The 18,058-nt window shown below is 44.4% G+C and overlaps 2 protein-coding genes across 4 annotated transcripts; one reads left to right on the forward strand and one right to left on the reverse strand.

Annotated features, from left to right (window-relative positions):
* Positions 1 to 1,394: 1,394 nt before the first annotated feature.
* LOC115200821 (ubiquitin carboxyl-terminal hydrolase 29-like) lies at positions 1,395 to 10,853 on the reverse strand. Of its 3 annotated transcripts, XM_029763954.1 has the most exons (15): positions 9,468 to 10,853; positions 9,274 to 9,359; positions 9,132 to 9,174; positions 8,835 to 8,954; positions 8,533 to 8,664; positions 5,400 to 5,532; positions 5,136 to 5,272; positions 3,408 to 3,501; positions 3,237 to 3,316; positions 2,897 to 3,034; positions 2,720 to 2,793; positions 2,492 to 2,559; positions 2,254 to 2,323; positions 2,043 to 2,181; positions 1,395 to 1,829 (listed from the first exon to the last, which is right to left on the reverse strand). In XM_029763954.1, exons 1-15 carry the CDS (start codon positions 9,938 to 9,940, stop codon positions 1,793 to 1,795), a joined length of 1,824 nt encoding a protein of 607 aa, XP_029619814.1. In that variant the 5' UTR covers positions 9,941 to 10,853; the 3' UTR covers positions 1,395 to 1,792. The 3 variants fall into 3 exon arrangements, with proteins under 3 accessions (XP_029619814.1, XP_029619809.1, XP_029619819.1); XM_029763949.1 differs by having other exon boundaries at positions 2,043 to 2,323; XM_029763959.1 differs by lacking the exon at positions 2,492 to 2,559 and having other exon boundaries at positions 1,395 to 2,181.
* A 624-nt stretch (positions 10,854 to 11,477) lies between these two features.
* LOC115200993 (UV excision repair protein RAD23 homolog B-like) lies at positions 11,478 to 17,581 on the forward strand. The gene is made up of 3 exons (XM_029764178.1): positions 11,478 to 11,764; positions 16,928 to 17,089; positions 17,209 to 17,581. Exons 1-3 carry the CDS (start codon positions 11,699 to 11,701, stop codon positions 17,368 to 17,370), a joined length of 390 nt encoding a protein of 129 aa, XP_029620038.1. The 5' UTR covers positions 11,478 to 11,698; the 3' UTR covers positions 17,371 to 17,581.
* Positions 17,582 to 18,058: the final 477 nt, after the last annotated feature.

Consider the following 18,058-nt stretch of genomic DNA (forward strand, 5'->3'; position numbering starts at 1 on the left):
AGAGATTGCCTCTTATACAGTGCATTCGGAACGTATTCACACCCATTGACTTTTTCCACATTTTGTTACGTTACAGCCTTATTCAAAAAGGATAAAAAAATTACAAATCCTCATCAATCTACACACAATACCCCATAATGACAAAGTGAAGACAGGTTTTTAGACATTCTAGCAAATTTATACAAAATAAAAAACAGAAATACTTGATTTGGAAAGGCACACCTGTCTATATAAGGTCCCGCAGTTGACAGTGCATGTCAGAACAAAAACCAAGCCATGAGGTCGAAGGAATTGTCCTCCATCATTCCTAAATGGAAGAAGTTTGGAACCTCAAAGACTCCTAGAGCTGGCTGCCTGGCCAAACTGAGCAATCAGGTGAGAAAGGCCTTGGTCAGGGAGGTGAACAAGAACCTGATGGTCACTCTGACAGAGCTCCAGAGTTCCTCTGTGGAGATTGGAGAACCCTCCAGAAGAACAACCATCTCTGCAGCACTCCACCAATCAGGTCTTTCTGGTAGTGGCCAGACGGAAGCAAAAGGCATATGACAGCACGCTTGGAGTTTGCCAAAAGCCACCTAAAGACTCTCAGACCATGAGAAACAAGATTGAACTCCTTGGCCTGAATGCCAAGCGTCTCATCTGGAGGAAACCTGGCACCATTTCTACGGTGAAGTATGGTGGTGGCAGCATCATGCTGTGGGGATGTTTTTCAGCAGCAGGGACTGGGAGACTTGTCAGAATCGAGGGAAAGATGAACGGCACAAAGTACAGAGAGATGCTTGATGAAAACCAACTCCAGAGCGTTCAGGATCTCAGACTGGGGCGAAGGGGTCAACTTCCAACAAGACAACGGCCATAAGCACACAGCCAAGACAACGCAGGGGTGGCTTGGGGAGAAGTCTCTGAGTGGCCCAGCCAGAGCCCAGACTTTAACCTGATTGAACATCTCTGGAGACCTGAAAATAGCTGTGCAGCGATTCTCCCCATCCAACCTGACAGAGCTTGAGAGGATCTGCAGAGAAGGATGGGAGAAACTCCCCAAATACAGGTGTGCTAAGCTTGTAGCGTCATACCCAAGAAGACTCGAGGGTGTAATCGCTGCCAAAGGTGCTTCAACAAAGTACTGAGTAAAGGGTCTGAATACTTATGTAAATGTGATAGTTAAGCTTTTTGTTTTCTTTATAAATTTGCAAAAAATTCTAAAAAACCTGTTTTTGCTGTCATTATGGGGTAGATTGGATGAGAAGAAAAACAATTTAATCAATTTTCGAATAAGGCTGTAACTTCACAAAATGTGGAAAAAGTCAAGGGGTCTGAATACTTTCTGAATGCACTGTAGGTACAGTTATTAACTACCATGTACAGTAAAGGAAAATGAATTGCACTAGGTAGGTGAGATGTTTTATATTTATATAATTGTAAACATACAGTGGATAGCCTACAGTGGTGTAGGCTGTTTCTTCTGGTGGTCTAGGGCAGCCTGATGTCCTGGTGTTGTCTAGAGCAGACTGATGTCCTGGTGGTCTGATGGTGGTCTAAGGCAGCTTGATGGTGGTCTAGGGCAGCTTGATGGTGGTCTAGGGCAGCTTGATGGTGGTCTAGGGCAGCTTGATGGTGGTCTAGGGCAGCTTGATGGTGGTCTAGGGCAGCGTGATGGTGGTCTAGGGCAGCTTGATGGTGGTCTAGGGCATCCTAATTCGATGAATCTGATGTTTCTTGGTGTGCGGTAGGTGCTACTCCAGGTGGTCCCTGAGCGCTGTGCCCCTAACGATGGGTTCTCCTGGTGCTTCTCCTAGTAGTGAGGGGCCTGGTCTCCTTCACCTGGTCCACTACAATGAGAAATGACAGGGAGATCTTACATGTACATACAATGTCTGGAAAATAACACATACAGAGGGATTACAGGTTAAAGGGATAACTCTTAATGCATGGTCAATTAATCATCTTTCTAGCTTTGAACAATTTTTTTTCCCTTGATGACTCATTGTCGTGATTGACTCCATTTGTGGCATTCTTCTCAAATGTGTGGGCTAGAGCCTTACCTGCAGACATAGAACAGGATGTAGGCAGTCTGTGCCGTTGCCCTCAGCACAGTGGCCTCATCTGTCCTCAAGACATGTGCGTCATCCAGGCAGAGCCACCCACTGCCACGGCTGTCCAAAACATCACTGATGTAGTGGCCTAGGGAACAAGGGAAACAGAATAGGGTGTACATTAAGCTTTCAGAATTGTGTGTGCGTGCGTGCATTTTACCTGTACACATGTTGTCTCCCAGATGTGAGATCACACTTGACAATTTGTAGATATTGTCTGGCTGGTGTCTCTGTAAGGAAACACATTTAATAATAGGATTGTTATTTTGTCTACAGGATAGGGGTGGCTTCTATAACTGCCTTATCTTGATCCGCCCACTATCTCAACTCGATGGAATTATCTGTTATCTATTTTTCTATCTCTCTCTCTCTTTCTCTATTTCTCTCTCTCTCCTCACCACAGCGGCTGCCTGCTGCTCTTTCTCACTGTCAGCTGGTTTCTCTAGCTGGTCAGAGGAATTTGAAGCTGGTGGGGGTATATCAAATATAGTGTAAATGCAAACCAGAAAGTGAAGTGGAAACCTATCAATAAATATACTCTTAACTTCAGCTTCTGACTTGCTTTCCTCAATAGTCCTGTTTCATGAGAGGCTGTTCTGCATGATGTCAGTAACACAATGTCCTACCTGGTCTATCAAGGGTGCCTTTCGGGGAGTTTGCAGGTGTGTTGTCCATGTTATTTTTCCCCATGGAGCTTGCCCTGTGTAAATTGATGGCATTGAAAATAAATATCTAGTGTGTGAAAATCATGGTGTGTGTTGGCTACCCAATGTGCAATGTGCCCAAACAGAGTCTAAACCAACCTGGCTCCATGCTGGACAGGGGCTGTCGCCCCACATACGGCTGGGAGGGTCAGTTCTGCAGGGATGGATATGGGATCATCCACCTTCTCTGGCTCCCAGTTGCCTGCAGTAAACCGCTTGATATGAAGCATTAGGACCCTGCTCAGAGACAGACAGGCATTCACACACACAGACAGACGGACAGACGGGCAGAGGCAGGCAGGCATTCACATACACAGACGACCAGGCAGGCATTCACACAGACAAAGGCATCAGTCTTGTAGTCAAATCAATAACCCAGTTTGGTGAGTTAGATCAGGACTGTCAATTGTAATCTGAGATGATGATGGGGGGGACTCACCGGGGCAGCGTGAGGAAGTGCCTAGTCACAGATGCCATGCTGCCTGAGCACACCCTGCATGCACACTCTAACGCAGATGGCTAGGTAACAAAGCATAGCAATACAATTATGACATTAATGATAGTGTTCCTTGACATACTCACTAACTCTTGGTTGAAGCTAAGTGCTGACCTTAAAGTAGAGGTCCAGGCTGTGTGTCAGGTCTTGGCTCAGGTTCAGTGACAGGTGATTGTAATCCTCCTGACCATACACTATAACTCCACAGCTTCAGAGGTACGGAGAGAAATGCATCAGCTCTCCAACACAAACCTTTTGATCCCTCTACACACTAACTATCTTAACTTAAGCGTCTCATCCCGTTAGCGGGATCATTTTCCAGCGAAAACTCCTAGCGACATTAGCATAACGAAATTCAATATTTTTTTTTCTTTCAAATATAGGACTGTCTCATTTCGTTTTATAGTTCCACCTCTCTTGAATCGACCCTCGTTGTCCGATTTCAAAAAGGTTTTACAGGAAAAGCACAATATTAGATTATGTTAGAGGAGTACATGGTAAAAGTAGCATCATATGAATTTTCCGACCAAGCACATGCATCACATATAACCAAAAAACAGCTAAATGCAGCACTAACCTTTTACAAACTTCATCAGATGACACACCTAGGACATCATGTTACACACAGCATGCAATCTTTTGTTCAATAAAGGTCATATTTCTATATAAAAACAGCATTTTACATCGGCACCTGACGTTGACTAACTATTTTCCCATAAAATGCGTCCCGGGAAACAGTGCTACAAATTTATAAATTACTATTCGAAAACGATTATTTTTTTTTACATTGTCATTCTAAGATTTATATATGAATATCTCTTGAAAACACCCGTCATAACAGATTTTAAATGAACTTTACAGGGTAATCACACTGAGATAAAAGGGGATGCGATACTCAGAAAATGAGCTAGAAAGCCTAGCTCGTCGCCATCTTGGAACAATCGCACATCACATCTGATCTTGTATAATATTGCCAATAATCCCTCACCTTTAGTTGTCTTCATCAGAAAGCACTTCCAGGAATCCCAGGTCCACGACAAATGTATTTTCGGTCGAAAAAGTCCATCCTTTATGTTCCATTAGCTTGATGTTGTTAGCGCGTCCAAAGGCTGTAACCAAAGGTTGATACGGGCGCGGGACTTGGCAAACGAAAAATGACTATTTTCCCTTCTTTAGGTTCGTTCAAACATGTCAAACGTTGTATAACATTAATCTTCAGGGCCTGTTTCAACAAGAGAGCCAATAAGATTCGAGTGGGACGATTTCATTGTGTTTCAAAACGTTTCCAAAGGTGGGGGCAGACACGGCCGCCGACGTCACAATGCTGATGGCCCTACTACTGTGACCAATTGCCTCATCGTCTCCTACACTGAGTTTCGACAGCAGAAGCCTCAAAACACTTTGTAAAGACTGGGGACATCTAGTGGAAGCACTGGAAAGTGCTCAATTATCATTTTTTCACGTTGTGAATTACAGGGAAGGCTGTGAAGTCGAGTCCACAATTCAGAATCCCACTTCCTGGTTCAATCGGTCTCGGGGTTTTGACTGCCATACGAGTTCTGTTATACTCACAGACACCATTCAAACAGTTTTAGAAACTTTAGGGTGTTTTCTATCCATATAAAATAAGTATATGCATGTCCTAGCTTCTGAGTTTGATTAGTAGGCCGTTGAAAATGGGAACGAATTTTTTCCAAAATGCGCTGTGGCGCCCCCAGTGGTAGGATACACGCAAGAGGTTAATGCTTTACCTCTGTATCCTGCATGTTATGCTGACATTAAACCTCCTCACAAATGTGATGAAGACATCAAGGTACACCATATACAAATGACAGCTGTTACCTGGTGCAGGTACGGAAAGTCTTCAGCTTGAATTCTAACTGCTTCACGGGGCAGGTGTATGGCTCTGGGGAGCCCTTTAATGCCATACCCTCCTCTTTCAGCTGAAGGAGGAGGAGCAACACACATTCATGGGCATCCTAAGAGAAGAATGGGAAAGAAACAGAAAATACATCAACAACTACAACTGAAACAGAGCTAAGGAAAAAGATGGTCACGTGTCCCAGGTTTATTGTTAAGTGAGTCTTTTAGCATATAATATCTTACCTGTTCACCGTCGTCCTCATAGTCCTCATTGACAACGGAGAGACAGCGCTTGACTGTTTGAAGGATTTTCATCTTTTTCTTAGCATTGATAGTGCCTCCAGAAAGCCTTGCCTGATGTAACTCGGCAAAGCAGCTGTGGAGGGAGACAAAGAGCATGCATTCAGGTTTCACTCTCTCACTTTGGCCACAGATTAGCTCTGTGCTTCTACTTTAGCCTCTGATCAAATATGATTCAACTGATTCCTGATTGTGACAGGAAATCATCTCTGGTGTTAATCAGTAGCTGAGTTGGGTGTGGTTTTATCTTAAAAATCATATGAGGCACTAAGAGTGTACAAAAGACAGTATACATACATATATACATACATACATACATACAGTACACTGAACAAAAATATAAATGCAACATGTGAAGTGTTGGTCCCATGTTTCATGAGCTGAAATAAAAGATCACAGAAAAGTTCCATATGTACAAAAAGCTTATTTTTCTCAAATTCTGTGCACAAATTTGTTAACATCCCTGTTAGTGAGCATTTATCCTTTGCCAAGATAATCCATCCACCTGACAGGTGGTATATCAAGAAGCTGATTAAACAGCATGATCATCACACAGGTACACAGGTAAACCTTGTGCTGAGGACAATAAAAGGCCACTCTAAAATGTGCAGTTTTGTTACACAACACAATACCACAGATGTCACAGGTTTTGAGGGAGTGTGCAATTGGCATGCTGACAGCAGGAATGTCCACCAGAGCTGTTGCCAGAGAATTGAATGTTAATTTCTATACCATAAGCCATCTCCAACATTGTTTTAGAGAATTTGGCAGTACGTCCAACCGGCCTCCCAACCGCAGACCACGTGTAACCACACAAGCCCAGGACCTCCACATCCAGCTTCTTCACCTGCGGCATCGTCTGAGGGGGTGCTGAGGAGTATTTCTGTCTGTAATAAAGCCCTTTTGTGGGGGAAATCTCATTCTGATCGACTGGACCTAACTCCCCAGTGGGTGGGCCTACGCCTTCCCAGCCCCACCCATGGCTGTGCCCTTGCTCAGTCGTGAAATCCATAGATTATGGCCTAATGAATTTATTTCAATAGACTCATTTCCTTATATGAATTGTAACAGAGTCAAATATTTGAAATTGTTGCATGTTGCATTTATATACACTGCTCAAAAAAATAAAGGGAACACTAAAATAACACATCCTAGATCTGAATGAATGAAATACTTTTTTCTTTACATAGTTGAATGTGCTGACAACAAAATCACACAAAAATAATCAATGGAAATCCAATTTATCAACCCATGGAGGTCTGGATTTGGAGTCACACTCAAAATGAAAGTGGAAAACCACACTACAGGCTGATCCAACTTTGATGTAATGTCCTTAAAACAAGTCAAAATGAGGCTCAGTAGTGTGTGTGGCCTCCATGTGCCTGTATGACCTCCCTACAACGCCTGGGCATGCTCCTGATGAGGTGGCGGATGGTCTCCTGAGGGATGTCCTCCCAGACCTGGACTAAAGCATCCGCCTACTCCTGGACAGTCTGTGGTGCAATGTGGCGTTGGTGGATGGAGCGAGACATGATGTCCCAGATGTGCTCAATTGGATTCAGGTCTGGGGAACGGGCGGGCCAGTCCATAGCATCAATGCTTTCCTCTTGCAGGAACTGCTGACACACTCCAGCCACATGAGGTCTAGCATTGTCTTGCATTAGGAGGAACCCAGGGCCAACCGCACCAGCATATGGTCTCACAAGGGGTCTGAGGATCTCATCTCGGTACCTAATGGCAGTCAGGCTACCTCTGGCGAGCACATGGAGGGCTGTGCGGCCCCCCAAAGAAATGCCACCCCACACCATGACTGACCCACCGCCAAACCGGTCATGCTGGAGGATGTTGCAGGCAGTAGAACGTTCTCCACGGCGTCTCCAGACTCTGTCACGTCTGTCACATGTGCTCAGTGTGAACCTGCATTCATCTGTGAAGAGCACAGGGCGCCAGTGGCGAATTTGCCAATCTTGGTGTTCTCTGGCAAATGCCAAACGACCTGCACGGTGTTGGGCTGTAAGCACAACCCCCACCTGTGGACGTCGGGCCCTCATACCACCCTCATGGAGTCTGTTTCTGACCGTTTTGAGCAGACACATGCACATTTGTGGCCTCCTGGAGGTAATTTTGCTGGGCTCTGGCAGTGCTCCTCCTGCTCCTCCTTGCACAAAGGCGGAGGTAGCGGTCCTGCTGCTGGGTTGTTGCCCTCTTACGGCCTCCTCCATGTCTCCTGATGTACTGGCCTGTCTCCTGGTAGCGCCTCCACACTACGCTGACAGACACAGCAAACCTTCTTGCCACAGCTCGCATTGATGCGCCATCCTGGATGAGCTGCACTACCTGAGCCACTTGTGTGGGTTGTAGACTCCGTCTCATGCTACCACTAGAGTGAAAGCACCGCCAGCATTCAAAAGTGACCAAAACATCAGCCAGGAAGCATAGGAACTGAGAAGTGGTCTGTGGTTACCACCTGCAGAACCACTCCTTTATTGGGGGTGTCTTGCTAATTGCCTATAATTTCCACCTGTTGTCTATTCCATTTGCACAACAGCATGTGAAATTTATTGTCAATCAGTGTTGCTTCCTAAGTGGACAGTTTGATTTCACAGAAGTGTGATTGACTTGGAGTTACATTGTGTTGTTTAAGTGTTCCCTTTATTTTTTGGAGCAGTATATTTGTTTAGTATACATTGATACATACATACATACATACATACATACATACATACATACATACATACATACATACATACATACATACATACATACATACATACATACATACATACATACATACATACTGTACATACATACCACAGGAGGTTGATGGCACCTTAATTGGTAATGGCTGGAGCGGAATCAGTGGAATGCTATCAAATACATCAAACATATGGTTTCTATGTGTTTGATGCCATTCCATTTGCTCCATTACAGACATCATTACGAGCCGTCCTCCCCTCAGCAGCCTCCACTGACACATACATTGAGGCGGGACTTGTGTACTGTAACTATAAGCGTCTAGATGGGTGGGTCAGTGTGTGTACAGGTGGGACAGGAGAGTGAAAGCGAGGCTGTATACCATAGCAGTTTAGAGGAGGGGGAGGAACTCCAAGTGTCCTGCTGTCTCAGGATGTCTCTGCAAAATGCTGGCAGCCCCAGCAGGCACTGCAGAGCAGAGTTCATGAAGCAGGTGTTGCCAATATTAGGCAACCTGTGGGAAAGAAGCCATCAGTTACACACTAATATCTGAACAGTGGACCAAAGGTAAACTAATGAATGGATTTGTAAGGCATGAACGCAAGATAACTCTGAATACTACACAGAATTATTTAAAACAAAAAGCAGAGCTCAGAGATAAGAGTAGGTGTGTGTGTGTTTTACCCGAGGAGCTTGGTGTTGTCTTCGCCCTCGCCTGTGCAGCTCTGCTCCCCCAGCTGGGTGCTACTCTTGCTGAACAGGTTTGGGAGGCGAGCCATGGCTTCCCGAGGCCTGACCAATGGCCTGGAGGAAGAGAGACTGGTTAGAGGCCTCAGTAGCAGTAGCTCCACACCAATCGGTCTGTTTGAACACTGTTTTAATGTACAAGCATACAGATATTCCTTACCATGTCATGGTGTGAGTGACCACTCTTATGTAGAGTCGAGTGAGATGAAGGTGGCTATTGTCTACAGTACTTACCTCTCCAATGAGACAGAGGAATCCCTCAGGTCAATGGAGGCCTCTGCAGAGAGAGACCGAGAGACGGACAGCGGTAAGAAAGAAGCTTTGTCAAAGATGAATTGAGAAAAATAGCACCAACATATGGCACCCGTTTACAGACCTGCGATGCCAGCAAATCGGGGTACCGTTCTCTTTGTCTGTGGAACAACTGCCCCCATCTCTTTGACCTCAGAGCTTATAAGATCTCTGTAAAGACACACAGACATATGCATTAGGTTAGCTATATTATATTGGCTTTTTCATTTCAATTCAATGGTGTTGGTTGGCATGAAATTTGATATCAGGCTGCAGTACCTGGCAGTCTCACTGTCTTTGTTGGTCTCTCCACGGTGGTCCAGGGGGTTTGGAGAGGAGGACTGGGGGGCAGGGGAGGAGACGTGGGTTGTGGAGGAAGGGCAGGCAGGACTGGGGGGAGTGGCAGAGGAGGATGACTGAGTTGAGACAGCCAGGGAAACAGAGGAAGCACTAAAAGGGGAGGAGGTCTGTGATCCTTCCTCTGAAGAAGAAGAAGAGACAGATGACAGGTGGAGAGAGGAGAGGGAAGAGAGGCTGAAGAACTTGGAGAGAGTGGAAGGGGATCTGGCAGGGGATCCAGGGGGTGAGGGGGATGCAGTGCCGATTGGTGTTCGGCCAGACAAGGGGTCGAGGGGTGTCAGAGATGTTGTAGACGGTTTCAAATGGAAAGAAGAGACAAAGGAAGAATCAAGTTGGTGGTGATCCTTTACGTTCTTCTTCTCACGGTTTTTCCAAACTGACGCAGTTACCATGCTGGCATCCAATGACGTCAGTTTGGGTGGGATTGGGAACGGCGATGGACAGCGGCTCCCAATCCCGAGGCGAACTCTGCACTTCTTTTTCTGTTTGGAGAAACATTATATAGCTAATATAGTACATAACAAATCAAATTAAAAGATTTTACTTGCTTCACAACAGACCTTGTTATATTTGAACTAGCAGCAAAGGTCACACCCAAACCACATGATCTGACCATAAAATAAAGAACTTGTCGCCCAATCATATTGAATTCTGTATCATAGGCTAACAAATAGCAAAAATACATGTTTATAAAAATAAAACCATTGTAACCATACAGTTATACCCTCTGTCCCAAATCCTGCCATATGGGACACATAAATAGACAATGAAACAACTAGGAATAGCTGAAAAGAATAGAATATACTCTAAATTGTAACAGAATTAGATCAATTCTAGCCCAGACTAAACATATACCTTTTTACAGCAACACAAACATCCCATTTCAGTGTATTTGTAGACTATGCCTTATTTTGCAGAACATCAAAATATGTTGCCTATTTAACATTGTGATGTCATAAACCAAATTATGATGCGCTTGACTACGCGTTACCAGCGTAAATAGCCAACAAATCACACAAACCAAAATGTTGAAAAATAATTTACAAAATGAATTGATCGTGTATTCAGAGTTATTCCTATTTCATAAAATATACAAAATAACTAGGTTCTTGCCAATAAACCTGTTTTTTTATTGAGGAAACATTGTCTTCTCTTTCTCCCATGCTCCCTGGGTCACTGACGCGTGATTGTATGGGATATAGTAAGAGCCTAGGAAATTCGAAGTACTGTCTATCAGAATCAAAATAACTTGTATTGCCCAAGTGGCCTACATTCACACATTCACAGAATTTGACTCGGTGAATTGGTGCTACCAGCTACAGACAAATGTAAAGACACATTTACAGCCTATACAATATACAGTAAACATAAAACATATTTATTAGGTTCTATCTTCTTAAAATACTTTAGAGTAATATTTTATTATGGAAAGTAAAATGCCTATTTCACTTCAGTTGACGCTGATCTGATACAGATCGAACGTGTAGCTTTGCAATGGTTGTTAGGATGACCTTTGAAAAAGAAAAGGAGAGCCGCACTCTCTAGCTCAGACTCAATAATTGAATAACCTAATATCCAACGTTCCGACCGACAAGCTGTCTTCATCAGGGTATGTTAGGAGGACCTCTGACCGTACCTCATTGAAAAGGTGCCACTCTGCCTAGTGACTGTAAACTAAACAAAAATACTAACGTTAGTACATTTGTTGTATATTTGCTGTTCTGTACACCCAGTTGGTCGCCACCGCACCGGTCACAACTGTCAACAGATCATGCCATAAATGCAAAGCATCATTTGTTCTCGCAAAGTAGACTGTAGATCCTACTACCACCTGGATGAACTGGCACCCCAGGTGTGTGATTTCACCGGGATATTCATATGATTGACCAGTTAGTGGTTGTAGCAATCAGACTCAGAGAGCGCTCGAGGCTGCAAGTTGGGCAGCAAACCGTTACGCTGCACCTACTTCTGAGTTTTGTGTCATCAAAGATGGCGATTTTCTGAGTGCTCATGGACACATCTCATGGTCATGGATAAATATTCTCTCGCTTGAACTTGTGGTTAAATGTAGTTTCTGTTTTACTTTTGAATATTTTAAAACACAGCTGTAATCGAAGCGCTAGGGGAAAACAGCGTTAGCTACCGCAAGAATGCATATCACGCTAAAAACACTGCAACAGCAGACCATTCAAATTGACATAGACCCAGATCAAACGGTAAGTGCCCATTTGTTCATTTTATCTAGCCCGCTTGGCTAACTATCTTTCTTGTTAATTGCACGAAAGACCAAATGAATTGGTCCCAGATTATCAATTCGGATAATACAACTAACAGGCTAACGCTAGCTAGCTAGACGTTATTGACACCCCTAGCATTAGCTAACTAGCTAGTTCTTAGTCTTAGCTTTCCAGCATGACATAGTGTCTTGTTTTGTACGCTTTGTACAAAATAATAAAACGTAGAACTACAGGATGTTTCTTAACATAACTCTTTATTAACTAGCTACAACTACATGTTCGCCTATCTCCAACCACGATCAACTGACCATGACCTAACCGTCTGGGTGGTCTTAACCAATCACCGCACAGTATGATACGGCGGTAAAATGCATCCAATTATAATTCAGTATGTATTCACATATGAATATTACATCCCCCTTCTTTTAAAACAAGATACAAATGTTTTACATATTCTAAGCTTTTCTTTTGAAAACATGCTCTGTAGTTTGAACTCAAGGTAAGTAACCATTTATATTGCATAATACACCAACTGAATCAACCTACTCTGAAACAATGATCCAACATACTGTTACTTTTCAAACAAGGGATTCTCAGCAACTCAGCTTTCACTGTAGAAATAACATCTTAACATTTCAAACAAATACAATACCAAAGCATGTCAACTGAACTTTCAATAACAAGTTTACAGTCTGGAACTCTTTTAGGGCAGCGATCCGCCTACACCCTTTCACATTTCACAGGTCGAGGACAGCTCTGGGCTTGACCTCTCTTCCTGACCTTGTGCGATATGATGTTGAGCATGCTTCTGTGTCAGTCAACAGTTGTTGTGGTGTTGCAGGTAAGTGTGGTGTATGTTGTGCTGTGTGTGTTTTTAGTCCATCACGTTCTCTTTCAGGGGAACAGTTCATCTCATCAGTGTGTTGTTCTTTTGTGTTCAGTAAGTGACGACGATTGCGGCGGTACACTGCTCCTTCTGCTGTGCGGACGTGATATGAACGTTCAGTGTCAGCTGGCTGGATGACGACTGCTGGCTTCCAGAGGCCATGCTCCTGGATTCTAACTGACTCTCCGTCGATCAGTGGTGGCAGTGGTCTAGCTGACCTGTCGTAGTATCGCTTTTGTTGTTGTCTCTGTGCACGTTTTTCATGCATTTCCTTGTAGCTGACGACCTCAGGTTGCAGCTGCTGGTTGGTGCTGGGAAGGGTTGAGCGAAGTCTGCGGCTCATCAACAGCTGGGCTGGTGATTTGAAGTTGTCAACTGGAGTGTTGCGGTATTCAAGGAGACTGAGGTAGGGGTCTCTCTTGTCTGCTTTTGCTTTGTCCATTAGTGATTTAGCAATCTGCACAGATTTTTCAGCAAGGCCATTACTTTGAGGGTAATGTGGGCTTGTGGTGACATGTGTGAACTCCCATGCTTTTGTGAAGGATTCAAACTCATTTGATTTGTAACAGGGCCCATTGTCAGATATTAAAGTCTCTACAATGCCATGCCTGGCAAAGGCTGCTTTCAGCTTGTGTATCACAGCTGCAGATGTGGTGCTGTGAAGCTTGTCGAGTTCGAAGTATCTGCTGTAGTAGTCCACTGTTACGATGTAGTCCTCGTTGTTCCAGGTGAACAGATTGGTTGCCACGACCTGCCAGGGTCGGTCTGGGATACAGTGAGGTAACATTGGCTCTTTGGTGTTTGAGGGGCGTCTTTCAAGACAGATGGTGCATCTACCAACAATGTCATCTATTTGTTAGCACATTCCAGGCCAAAACATAATGTCCCTTGCTCTCTGTTTGCACTTTTCCATGCCCATGTGTCCAGCATGGATCTTTGTCAAAATCTCTTCTCTGAGACTGGTAGGAATAATGATTTTCTCTCCTTTGAAAAGGATTCCGTTGATCTGTGATAGTTCATCACGATGGTTCCAGAATTCTGAGACGCTCTGAGGGCATTTTCTCCTCTCCTCAGGCCATCCATCCTGTATGACTTTCCTCAGCTGTGTGAGTTGTGAGTCCTTGTCTGTTTCTGCTTGGATCTCCTTCAGTTTCGTGTCACTAACTGGTAAGTTGCTGTACACAGTGTGCACTTGCATGTCCATGCCCTCACTGAGGCTGCTGTCCTTGTAGGTAAGAAACTTCCTGGAGAGTGTGTCTGCGACAGGGATGTCTTTGCCTGGACGGTGAGTGATTGTGAAGTCGTATTTTTGTAGTTGAAGGATCATTCTCTGTAGCCTTGGCGGGGCTGCAGCTAGTGGTTTCCTCATGATTGACTCAAGGGGCTTGTGGTCGGATTCCACAATGACTTGTCGTCCATATACGTACTGATGGAAACGTTTACATCCGAACAGAATGGCATAGAGCTCCTTTTCGATTTGAGCGTAGTTGATTTCACAGTCTGTGAGAGATTTGGAAGCGTAGCCGATGGGCTTTCCTTCTTGCAGTAGCACTGCACCTAGTCCATACTTCGATGCGTCCACGTGGAGTCTGAGCTCTTTGTTGGGGTCGTAGTAGGCAAAGATTGGTCCTGGTTCTCTCGTGATCAAGTCTTTCACATTCTGGAAAGCAATGTCGTGTTGCTTGTCCCAAAGAAACTCACTGGACTGCTTTAGCAGTTGATGCAGGGGTGCATTAGCATTGGAGAGGCTGGGTGCGAACTTGGCTAAGTAGTTGACCATGCCAAGCACTGTTTCCAGCTCTGCACGGTTCTTTGGTGGCTCCATTTCTTTTATGGCTGAGATCTTCTGTGGATCCGGCTTGATTCCAGTCGCTGTGAGAAGATGTCCGAAGTAGCTGACCTCTGTAGCGCTGACTGTGCTCTTCTCGGGGTTGAGCCGGACTCCTCTCTCGCGGGACCTTTGCAGCATCGCGCGGAGGTTTTGGTCGTGCTCCTCTTTGGTTCGACCATAAACAAGGATGTCATCCACAATTGCCACAACTCCGTCGAGGCCTTCGTACACTTCGTCGACCTTTCGCTGAAACTCGTCTTGGGCTGAGATAATCCCAAAAGGCAGGCGACAGAACCTGTAGCGTCCAAACGGTGTGCTGAATGTTGTGAGCTTAGATGACTCTTCTGTGAGCTTGATAGCCCAGTAGCCTGATCTAGCGTCCATGACACTGAAGTAGTGTGCTCCCGCTAGCTTGTGTGTGATACCATCTAGCGTCGGTAAAGGGTAATGGGGCCGTTTGATAGCCTTGTTCAAGTCTCTTGGGTCGAGGCATACTCGGAGCTTGCCTGTGCGTGGTTTCTCCACCACCACTAACGCATTTACCCAGTCAGTCGGTTCTGTAACCTTGGTGACTATGTCAGATTGCTCCATGCTCTCCAACTCTTTCTTCAGACGGGCACAGAGAGCAAGGGGAATCTTTCTCGGGGGGTAGACCACTGGGGTTGCGTCTGGGTCAAGGTGAATGGTACATTCTCCTGGGAATAATCCTATTCCTGTAAAGACATCAGCAAACTCCTCCAGTACATTTCCTGTCTCTACTGGTGCTGTTACTGATAAAACTAGCTTGATGAGGTCCATGTCTAAACATGCTTTAAGACCTAGCACTGCAGGTGCTCTAGTGTCAACAATGTAAAAGTCCAACATCATGTCACTTTCCTTGTATTTGCATTTGAAAGTGCATGTGCCTTTTACTGGGAGCTGTTCACCACCATAACCAGTCAGTCTGCGCATGGTGGGCTGTAGCTCGCACTCAGATGTCAAGCTGCGGTACTTATTCAGAGGAATAATGTTTACTTGTGCACCAGTGTCTAGTTTGAACTTTAGCTTTGAGCCTTGTATTCCGATCTCAATGTCAGCAAAGGCTTGCTCTGTCTCTGATATGTGACTTTTTTGTGTCACTGAATCAATAAACAGTTCATCATCATTTGACTCTTTGATTGACATTTCATCTTCACTCACTGTGTGTACTGTTTTTCCACGGTAAGCTCTGCACACTTTTGCAAAGTGATTCCATTTACCACATTTAGTACACTGTTTGCCTTTAGCTGGGCAATTTCCTTGTTCGCCATGCACTTTGTATCCACAACATCCACATGTTTTGGGGCGTTTTGAGTCTGTGACGCTCTGTTTTGGAGTTATGTCTCTCTCCGTTCTGAAACGCGCTCTCTGGGCACTGGAGGTGTGCTTTGATGTCTGACTGCGTGCACTGCTTGTTCACGTGATGCGCTCGTGCTGCGGCGCGAAATGGTTTTCATCTGAGCCTGTGCTAGCTCGTGAGATCTGGCTATGTCGATAGCTTGGTCTAGCGTTAGCTCAGATCCAACATTCAAACGTTCTCTCTCACTCGCGGTGAGTGTATTCCAAATACAATACGGTCCCTGACCATCTCATCCTTGTTTGCATAATCACAGTCTTTCACAAGCAGACGCAGCTCAGTCACAAACTGTTCAAAAAACTCGCTAGCTCCCTGTACTTTCTCATGGAATTTGTACCGAGCGAAAATTGTATTAGTCTTCGGCACAACATATGCTTCAAAACGATCGTAGTATGTTTTCAGTACCTTTGATTCACCCTCGGTAAGTGTCCATGTGTTGTAAATATCTCTCCTTTTTCACCGATCCAGAGGAGCAGGTAGCTACACTTTTCCTCTTCTCCTCTTGCCTTCAGAGGACCCGTGAACATTAGCTCTACATGCTGTTTGTATTTACATCCAATTATAATTCAGTATGTATTCACATATTAATATTACACATAGCTAAAGCAAACTAGCTTGCAAGCTAATGTGTGTCAATTTGCTAATCCAATGTTGAGTCTCATTATTAGCTAGCTAGGTAAATTATTATCCGCTAAAACATCAGCTTGCTACATGACTAGCCAACGTTAGTTATCCCTCATCGAGTTAATGTCAGCTTAAGCCAACTATCTAGCGTTAGCTAGACAGCCATATTACTAGCTAGCTAGCTAACTATGTCATCTATTTTGGTCTATGCAAGTCTAGTTGGACGATTAATCAGCAATATTCTAGCAGACATTTACTAGCTAGGTCATAACGAGTGAAAATGGCTAGCTAGCTACATCATGTAAGGTAAACCTGCAATGTAAAAAGTTGGGCAATTCAAACAGTCAGTGTTAGCGAGCAACTTTTTGGTTGCACTGTGTTTAACAATTAAAGCAAGGCTGAACAGCTTATTTTTGGTTTCAACAGGTGAAGGCACTGAAGGAGAAGATAGAAGCAGAGAGGGGGAAAGATAACTTCCCAGTGTCTGGACAGAAGCTCATATATGCTGGCAAAATCCTGCAAGATGACACACCTATTAAAGACTACAAAATTGACGAGAAGAATTTCGTTGTAGTTATGGTATCGAAGGTACATTTCCCTAATCCATTTTACTATGGCTCATAATGAGCTGCACCCACCTGTTTTGGGTTACATGATTGTCTGCATAGATGACAGTAATAGCCTGTTTATATCTCCTCTGGAACTAGGCAATGTCTGCCACAGCTGCTTCAACACCTTCCTCAGAGGCACCCAAGGCCCCTGTCCAGGACTCTGGGTCGTCTGCGGGCCCGGCCCCTGCAGCCATCCCTATCCCCCCAGAGGAGCCCACACCTCCAGTCGCAGAGCCCCCAGCTCTGATGTCCTCTTAGTCTTTCCCACAGTAGTTGTGGGTCAAGACTGTCTTCCAAACTGATCTGTGATGTATGGTCTGTTACATTGCCATTCATTGTTCCATTACTTTATTGTATTTGTGGTTACATTCAAATCCTGAGGGAGTGCGTAGATAGACTGTGCACAGACACACAATATTGTTTTAATATTATTAACTTTTTCCACTTTTTACTCAACATGAATGAATGATAGAGATTGCCTCTTATACAGTGCATTCGGAACGTATTCACACCCATTGACTTTTTCCACATTTTGTTACGTTTCAGCCTTATTCAAAAAGGATAAAAAAATTACAAATCCTCATCAATCTACACACAATACCCCATAATGTCGAAGTGAAGACAGGTTTTTAGACATTCTAGCAAATTTATACAAAATAAAAAAACAGAAATACTTGTACATGATTTGGAAAGGCACACCTGTCTATATAAGGTCCCGCAGTTGACAGTGCATGTCAGAACAAAAACCAAGCCATGAGGTCGAAGGAATTGTCCTCCATCATTCCTAAATGGAAGAAGTTTGGAACCTCAAAGACTCCTAGAGCTGGCTGCCTGGCTAGAGCTGAGTGGCCAGACGGAAGCCACTTCTCAGCAAAAGGCATATGACAGCACGCTTGGAGTTTGCCAAAAGCCACCTAAAGACTCTCAGACCATGAGAAACAAGATT

The sequence above is a fragment of the Salmo trutta genome, chromosome 1 (assembly GCF_901001165.1).
Source record: "Salmo trutta chromosome 1, fSalTru1.1, whole genome shotgun sequence".
NCBI lineage: Eukaryota > Metazoa > Chordata > Actinopteri > Salmoniformes > Salmonidae > Salmo > Salmo trutta.